At 54.9% G+C, this 9,033-nt stretch overlaps 2 protein-coding genes across 3 annotated transcripts in view; one reads left to right on the forward strand and one right to left on the reverse strand.

Moving 5' to 3' along the window:
• Bicral (BRD4 interacting chromatin remodeling complex associated protein like) overlaps window positions 1–7,291 on the reverse strand; it is a 100,360-nt gene extending 93,069 nt beyond the window's left edge. The window contains exon 1 of one of the 2 annotated variants that reach the window (XM_023719857.1): window positions 7,273–7,291. The gene's annotated coding sequence lies outside the window, so the exon portion shown is untranslated. Of the gene's footprint in view, window positions 1–5,377; window positions 6,934–7,272 lie in introns of those variants that run through there. The other variant, XM_023719854.1, reaches the window with a different exon arrangement.
• Window positions 7,292–7,314: 23 nt separating this feature from the next.
• On the forward strand, window positions 7,315–8,828 carry Tbcc (tubulin folding cofactor C). Its single transcript, XM_004624139.3, has one exon. It carries the CDS (start codon window positions 7,614–7,616, stop codon window positions 8,658–8,660), a length of 1,047 nt encoding a protein of 348 aa, XP_004624196.1. The 5' UTR covers window positions 7,315–7,613; the 3' UTR covers window positions 8,661–8,828.
• Window positions 8,829–9,033: the final 205 nt, after the last annotated feature.

A 9,033-nucleotide genomic window follows, 5' to 3' on the forward strand; every position in this document is an offset into this window, starting at 1 on the left:
AAAAAAAAGAAAAAACACCGCCCTGCTGCTGCTATCCTGCTGCCATCTCAGGAGCCCAGAGGCCTTTAAGATCTAGAAAGCCTGATAGCCCTGGGGACACCAGGCACTGCCCTGCTGCTGCTCCTCAGCAAGCTGAGGCGGGAGGGCTTCGAGTTCAAGACCGGCTTGGGCAACATAATGAGACCCTATCTGAAAAAAAAAAAAAAAAAAAAAAGTTTGCTGCTGCAAATGATTACCCTCTTGCAGCTGGGCATCTGGGCATGGTGGCACTTGCTTGTAATCCCAGCACTCCGGAAGCCGAAGCAGGAGGATCACCATGAGTTCAAGGCCAACTGGGACTACATAGCAAGATCCTGTCTCAAACAGAACAAAACAAAGAGACATATGTGTCTTCTGACCTGGAAGGAATGTGAACCTGACTGGGTGTCACGCAGCCTCAGCTGAATAGCCCAGGCCCCTCTTTAACTAGGCCTCTGGCCCCATTGCTCAACCCTACCTTCTCTGGCCTGGATTCCTTCATCCTTATCTGCTATACACAAGCCCCAAACTGTCATCCCCCACTTGTTCTTCTCCTTGGTATTGGGATGGAACCCAGGCCTTCATGCATCTAATGAGCCAAGGGCTCTGCCACACAGCTACATCCCCAACCCTCCACCCACTTTTTTTTGAGACTCGGTCTCACTACACAGTCTAGGCTGCCCTTGAACTCACTATGTAGCCCAGGCTGGCCTTAAACACTCGATGATTTTCCACCTCGGTTACCCAAGTGCTGGGATGCCAGGTGTGCACCACCACACCCACTTCTGTTCACACTCCAGGGAAAGCCCTGCCTCCGTCCAGCCTCTCCACCCCTCCACACAGCTACTTAACAGGCACAGATCGTCGCCTCTGCAGCCCAGGAGCTGCTCAAGGTAGAATCAAGCTCATTCTTGGTGGAACAGTGAAGGCCCCCCTAGGGACTGCCACAAAAGGTCAGAGGAAAGGGGAGGCAGCCTGCAGGACAGCACTTGCCTTGGGTGCATATGTGCAGGGGTCACAGGTGGGGCACAAGCTGGCAGCACCTGCACACCTGCTCCCGGACCACTGTCTCGGACACCAAGATCCCTGCAGCCCAGTGTCTCTAGCTTCTCTTCTTGATCCTGCCCCCAGCTCCTGTCCCCACCAAAGCAGCCCCTCCAGCCCTTATCCAGGCCCCTCCAACAGTCCTCTAACAATTCTGCCTGCTCAGCTCCATCTGAATCTGCTCTGCACAGAGCACCCTTCTAGGGTAAAGGGCAAAAGGGCAAATACTGTCCCGCTGTCACCATCTTGCTGGAGGGGCCTTTAAGAGCCAGGCACAGGTCCTGAGGGGACCTAGCAGGCCCTGGGGGCTGTGCTGGCCTCTGCCGTTCTTGACGCAAGCACTTCCAGCCTCTCTAGACTTCTGTTCTTCTGGGAGGCAACCATGGAGCCTTAAAAACCTTGGATGGTCTGGGGATGCAGCTCAGGGGCTGGGCTCTTGCCTGGCGTGTGCCAGGTCTGGGTACCATTCTTGGCATCATGAAAATAAATTTTAAAAATGCCAAGGCCACATGCCCAGCAACTCGGATTTAATTAGCTCAGGGAGGGAGTTGGCACTGGGATGGTGAACATCGCCTGTGCCACACCAAAGGGCACCCTAGGGCCAGCTTGCCAGTCCGAAGTTCTCTTGCTGGAAGCACAGAGCTGTTGTCCTGCTGCCAGACAGCCAGGGACTTTCCCACCTCTCCTGTTCCCTGCTGCACGCCCAATGCGCTCAACAGTGCCAGTGACATAAATGTACGGTGCCATAAATAGCATAGAAAAAAATAAATGAGTAAGTAACTTCGGATTTCTTGCACACCTGGCTACTGTCCCCACGACCCAAGCTGAGCTGCTGGAGCTCTCACTTGACCCAAAGCTCCCTGGCCATTGCCTGTGCTCACCAGCAGCTCGAGTCACTGGCAGAGAACCCCACATGGACTCCGTGCTGATTCTACAAACGCAGCCAGAGCTGGGTGTGGTGGTCACCTGTGACCTTAGCACTTGGGAGGCTGAGGCAGGTTGGTCACGAGTTGAAGCCCAGCCCAGCCCTGGCAATTTAGCATCTTAGCAAGATACTGTCTTTAAAAAAAAAAAATTACACACACACACACACACACACACACACACACATAAAAGGGTTGGGGTGAAGCCCATGCAAGGGCCCTGGCCTCAATCCTCAGTGCCACAGAAAGGGGGGTGGGCAGCAAGACCTCAGGCAAGTGAGTGGGCTGGGGCTAGGGTTAGGCCAGTGATGGCGAACCTACTGCGTGCACACCACAGCCAGCTATTTGACATCATTGGTTTAGGGCGACGTCGATGGTGGGAGGTGAGGCAGGGGCTGCAGCTCGGTGGGCTGGGAGGATGGGGCAAAGTGCTGGCAGGGGGGTGACAGCCACATCAGACACCAGGGAACAGAGAAGGGGAGAGAGCCACACGGGGAGAGAGCTGAGGGCACTTAGCCAGGTGAGGGAGGGGAAGGGAAGAGGCCCTGCAGGTGCCTCTGGTGGCCTGTGACACCAAGCATGCCACAGTGGGATGTCCACCCGCGGGCTGCCCCTTGCCCAAGCCTGAGGTACCCGCTGCGCTCCTCTCGCTTGGCCCTGCCACCCCACTGCCTTGGTTTCACGCCTGCGCCACTTTTCCCATCTGACAGTTGTCCGTTGTTCTGTTGGAGGTGTACATGTTTGTGTGGTTGCTGGACCCACAGGGGACCTGCAGCTGGGGACCCTGAGCTACACAGTCAGACCCTGTACCACTTAGTGGACTAAATGCCCACCTACCTGCGTGTCTCCTTCTCTCTCTGGTAGCCTCAGGGCCACCTGGCCCAGCATGGGCACGGTGTTCACAGAGTCAGAGGCACCTGTAGGTGGCTCCCAGAGCTGGCAACTACAGGAGAAGGAAAAGGTTCCAGGAGGTAGAGCGTGTGTGGGCAGGTCAGCCGGGGCAGAGGAAGCTGGTCCTGCTAACTAATGACGTGGGGCTTTGTACACCACAGGGCAGGCATCAGCTTTCACTGTCCGTGCCAGAAAAGTCAACAAGCAAGGTAGGAAGTCTGGCCTAACATGTTGACAGACAGACTTTAGTGAGCGCGTTACACCCATGCGTACGCAGAGCTCGCTGAAGGGTGACCGACCTGGGATGCCTCCTGTGGCACTGAATTCCTAGAAACCAGAGCCCGGGTCTGTCTGTCACTTGCCTCAACACTGTGGGATACTGCACCTTCCAGGCCTCTGCTAAATGCCACAGACCACCATAGGCCTTATTCCTCCACCTTCCAGCCATCCCCAGAGATGCTCTTATTAGCTTAAATGTACTCAGTACTGGCCTAATTAGTTCCTCTGGCAACATAACAACCAATAGATCACTTTATGGCACGCAAAGACCAAGTAAACACAATTCAGACTTGAATCTAACAAACACCAGGAGATGGGCCGGCCAGATGGCAAACTTAGGCAGGTACAGGGGACTGCCGTTTGATTCCCAGCACCACATTCAGGGCAGCCCTGCCCTCAGGGTGGGCTGAGCCAGCCAAAAAAAACAACAAATACCTGAAGAGAAGGCAACCAGCATCATCCAGGCCTTAGAACTCAACTCATCAAATGGCCAGGTGAATTCAACGAAACAATCAGCAGAGCAAGGGATGCACACAGGCAAAGAGACTTAAGCGACATAATAGTCCACAGATACTCCACACAACTTGTTAGGATTGTTAGATAAAACGTGTCTGGACAAAACAACTTGTTTGAGATAGCTTAGTGGACTAAATGCCTGCTTAGGCAAGCACAGGGGCCAGGGTTCGATCCCCAGCACCACATGCTGTGCCAGCCCCACTTACTGAGCCAGCCATTGAGTGCACTGAGCCAGCCATTGGGACCAGGCGTGGTAGGGCACACCAGTAACACCAGGGCTAATCCCAGGGCTGGGGAGGCTAAAAAGAGGAGGGTCACTACGACCCTGAGCTGCATAGTCAGACCCTGTACCAAATACATAAACAACCACAACAAAACCCAACTTCTTTGCTGGGTGCGGTGCACACACCTATAACCCCAGCCGTCTGGGGCCTGAGGTAGGAGGATCACTGTGAGTTCCATTCCAGCCTGAACTATATGAGACCCTGTCTCAAACATAAAAAACAAAACACACACAGAAAAAGCCCAACAACTTTTTTTTTTTTTTTTTTTTTTGAGGAACCGGGGATTGAACTCAGGCCCTTGTGCTCGCCAGGCAAGCACTTATTCTACTGAGCCATCTCCCCAGCACCCCTCCTTTTTTTTTTAAATTTTGTGACAGGGTCTTGCTAAATTGTCCAGAAACTCATGATACTTCTGCCTCTGGAGGTTGGGATTACAGGCATAGAGGTACAAGCCTAATTTTGATAAAATAGCTTTGAAAAAAAAGGGAATTAGGGGCCGGGGAGATGGCTCAACAGGATAAGCGCTTGATTGGCAAACGCAAGGATCTAAGTTCAATCCCCGGTTCTGCAAAAAAAGAAAAAAAAAGGGAATTATAGGCTAGTCAGGGGGGTGTTAATATGAACCAGAAGAATTATGATGAAATTAGACATTTCTTTGAGATGTGATAATGTAATTATGCTTAAAAGAAAGTTCTAATCTTTTGAACATAATGAAACATTTTATAGACTGTAAGATATGAAACAAAAGCTGGGCTTTGTGGCACACACCTGTAATCCCAGTGTTTGAGAGGCTGAGGTGAGAGGATTGCTATGAGTTCAAGGCCAGACTGGGCTACATAGCAAGACCCTGTCTCAGAAAAAAAACAAATTACAACAACAACAATAATAATAATAATTAAGGCAGGATGGGACCATGGTTTTAGAAGGAATGAAACTGTCAGTTAGTAACTGTTAAGTATTTGGGACAGGGTCTTACTACGCAGCTCAGACTCATCGTGATCCTCCTGTTTTCAGCCTCCCCAGTGCTGGGATTACAGGCGTGCACTACCACGCCCAGACTAGGTCATCCGCTCAGCATGCCTGGGAGCAGGGCCTGGGGCCTGCACTTGCCTAAGCAGGGGCTGAGTCCACTGTTATCTTGCAGGCCCTTGTCAGTTGGTAACTGCAGACAGTTTTTGTAACACTCTTTCTACTTTACTACATTAGACATTTTCAAAAGTTAAAAAGTAAATCAGATTAACAAATACAATCAAAAGTACTTAAATTGTTGTTAAATAATTGTTATTGTGCATAGCACCTTAGTATTCCTTCATTTTTCAAGAGCTCTATAAGCAAGCAGCCCTGACTCACACAGGCCCTTCACTGACAGCAAGATGCTGTGTCTGAGCAAATCCCTTTCTTCCCAGCAGGACAAGCACTTACCTGTGAAGCGCTGGGATCCATCTCGGGGATGCTTGCAGGCTCCGCTGCCCCCAAACGTCAGAAGGAAGCCACAAGCACAAGCTGGCAATGCCAGGGCCTTGCAGCCTCCCTACTGCCAGGCCTTGCCAGGACCACCTACCTCGGCCTGCAGCTGTGCAGGGATGCAAGGACTGTCAAGCCTGCTTAGAGACAGCCTCGGCCTGACCCCATCCACTGTGCTCAGGCCTCCCCCAACACCAGGGCCAGCTGGGTCACCTGCCAATTTCTGTCCTCCACTACATCTTTCTCTTTGAAGTTTACACTAGTCAACTTCAAACATTCAGAATCTTCCAGTCATTGGATTATTGCAAAAACCTACTGATGGGCAAAAACGATGTTCCTGAGGGTTAAAGACACTCAGCTCCACACTCACAAGCACTCATCCATTTGCTGTTTACCTCACTCTGGCTCACTCCCAAGCCAAAGAAACCCTCTTTGCTTATGAACTTGAATGGGACAGGCTCAGCTGCTGAGAAACTTCATCGAAGCAGGTCAGACCACCCCCACCCCCAGCCCTAGCAAAAATAAATCAGCTCTAAAAGCTTCGGTTAAGTCTACATTTCCTAAAAGAGCAGCTACTGCTTTCTTCCATATGACCTGGAGAAGATCATTACTATTTCATTTGCCGCCCCGGGTGTGGGGGTGGGGGAAGCAAAAGCAAAAGCCTACCTATCTTACCTAGGAAACAACGAATGAAAAGCGCCTGCCTAAGCCCCGCTGTGTTTCAGCACTGGGCTTTCATTGGGTGCACACGCACAGTGTACACACAGGGTGCACACACATCGTGCACACACTTGCTGCATACACACAACGCTGCACACACGCGAGACTACCCTACCCCGCGCGGAATTTGCCACCACACGGTGTGACCTGTGCTGACTCAGCAGAAGAATAACCTCATCAACCCGGAAATTTGTGTGCGTTTTGGTTTTTGCATTTTAAAAAATGCTTAGGAAAGGGCGGGCAGAGGGGCAGGGGAACGTGGACATTAGGATGAGTCTTAAATTCTGGTTTAATTCCACAGCTTGGGTTTCCTCCCAGCTTTCCCTGCATGGACACGCAGGTGCACGGGGACGCTTCCAGGGACAGCTCTTGAGCCGATCAGCATCCCCACCAAGAGCGAGGGAGGCTGGGAACGGGGTGTATAAGGGGTGGGGAGACCGGAGGCGCGGGCGGCGGAGGCCCGGCGCGGGCTGCGCGGTCGGGGACCCAGTCGTCCCCCGGGCGGCGCGGCCACTTCCGGCGACAGCGCCCCCCACCGCCCCGCGGGTCGTGCCGTCTCCCACCGCCGTGCTCAGGGTGCGAGTTGGGCCGGGGTCTCTGCGAGGAGCCCAGCTAGGGAAATGGAGTCCAGGTGGGACCCCGGGGAACCCGGGACTAGGGCGCAGCCCCGCCCGCCCTTCCCCCACCCTCCCAGCGGCGACACCGGCCACACATTCGGCGATCGGGGCCCGAGGCAGGGAGGAGCCCGCTGTTCCCTCCGCGGGGACCCCGATCCCCGGCCGCCTTAGGGACCCCGATCCCCGGCCGCCTTAGGGACCCCAAGCCCTGGCCGCGCCGAGCCCCATGGATGGGGGAGGGCGGGTAGGGCAGGTTACCGGGCGGCAGGCGGTGGGGGAAGGGAAGGGAAGCACCGCAGGCATGCAAGCCGCTCCCCAGCCAGCTGTTCCAGCTGTCGCTTCCTCCGGCGCGGGCCGGGAGGTGCAATGCCCCCCCCTCTATCTTCCTCACCACTGCCTGTTCCCCCACCCGGTACAAGCACACCATTGCTCCCCACCGCCCAGGAGCCGATCTCCGGCCTGTAGAGGGGTAGTGGGGAGGAGCTGGGGGGAGGGGGAGGCCTGCGAGTTTCTAACCTTGTTCTTATAAACAAACCCACATGTGCAGCTGCCGCTGCTGCAACTCACCCCACAATCCCGGATATAAGTCCTGCCCCTTTAAGAGGAAAAAAAGCTTCCCCCGCCTGCCTCCTACCCCACCCATCCACAAGGACCTTTGTCTCCCCACCCCCCTTGTCATTCGGCCACTCCCTACTGCCACGCCCCTCTGGCGCGGAGGAACCAATAGGTGAAGAGGATAAGCCCCGGGTCTGACGTCAGCGCGGTCGGCCAATCCCATAGCGCGTTGGTGGGCGGTGTCGAGAAGGGCGCGCCCGGAGGAAGGAAGGAAGGGTGGGGAGAGGAAGCTGGAATTCAAGATGGAGGTCACGGACTGTTCTGCAGCTGTTGTGGGGACTAGGGACGTGGGGTCTGTGGGGTCCCAAAAAGACTTGAGCCTGGTGCCCGAGCGGCTTCAAAAACGAGAGCAAGAGCGGCAGCTGGAGGTGGAAAGACGGAAGCAGAAGCGGCAGGACCAGGTAGTGGAAGGGGAGCAGAGCGACTTCTTCGTCGCTGCCTTCTCCCGGGAGCGCGTGGCGGTGCAGGAGCTGCTGGAAGGCGAGTTGTCGGCGGAACGGCTGGAGGAGGCGGCGGCCCGGCTGCAGGGCCTGCAGAAGCTTCTGAACGACGCGGTGAGGTTCCTGGCCGCCTACGACCTGCGGCAGGGACAGGAGGCCCTAACGCAGCTGCAGGCGACCCTGGCCGGGCGGCGCCAAGAGCTGCAACCCAAGAAGCGCTTCGCGTTCAAGGCGCGGAGGAAAGACGGTGCCTCGGCCTCCCAGGGAGGCGCGGCTGCCGGAGCGCCGGCAGCTGAAGGCGCCGCCGCCCCTTCACTGCCCTCGAAGGAGGAGGAAGTCCTGGGGCTTAGCTGGGGCTGCGGTTTCTCCCAACGCGACTCCCAGGTCTTGGAGAAGAGAGCCGATGAGCTGCGCCAACGCGACGTCCTCCTGAGCGAGCTGAGCGGCTGCACTGTCCGGCTGTACGGCAACCCCAACACCCTGCGGCTGGCCAAGGCCCGCGGCTGCAAAGTGCTCTGCGGCCCGGTGTCCACCTCCGTGTTCCTGGAGGACTGCAGTGACTGCGTGCTGGCCGTGGCCTGCCAGCAGCTCCGTGTGCACACCACCAGGGACACCCGCATCTTCCTGCAGGTCACCAGCAGGGCCATCGTAGAGGACTGCAGCGGAATCCGCTTTGCCCCTTATACATGGAGCTACGAGGGCATTGACCAGGACTTCGAGGGTTCTGGTTTAGACAGAAGCAAAAATAACTGGAACGACGTTGACGATTTCAACTGGCTGGCACGGAATGTGGCCTCCCCAAACTGGAGTATCCTACCTGAAGAGGAGCGAGAGATGGAGTGGGACTGAACTGTTGTCACTCTGCTCTCCTGGAGATGCTTTCCTTGTGGGAAGGGCGGCAGCCGGTGGAGCCGCAGAGTTGGAGGTTTTCAGCGGTTCAGGCTCGAGGTGCTGATGAGCTCGTGCTTGCGATGACCATTAAATTCGTGATACCCAACAAGCCATTTTGGGAATATCAACCAACTTTTTTTTGACTCCAATAATTTGAAGCAATAAGGGGAAAAAGTGCAGACGTGTTGGTTTTGAGTGATATATGGTACTTAAAACTGACCACAGCGCATGATAAAATAGGCCTTCAATAAATATTTAACAAAGTCGGTGGGGCTGTAGGAGCAGCCAGTTCATATTAAAGTGTGGTATCAAGCCTGTGCAAAACTTAACA

The sequence above is a fragment of the Octodon degus genome, unplaced genomic scaffold, assembly GCF_000260255.1.
Source record: "Octodon degus isolate 3935 unplaced genomic scaffold, OctDeg1.0 scaffold00005, whole genome shotgun sequence".
Lineage (NCBI taxonomy): Eukaryota > Metazoa > Chordata > Mammalia > Rodentia > Octodontidae > Octodon > Octodon degus.

Excerpts from the sequence above, each read along its gene's own strand:
- Tbcc (XM_004624139.3), top strand. The coding sequence starts at position 7,614 with ATGGAGGTCACGGACTGTTCTGCAGCTGTTGTGGGGACTAGGGACGTG.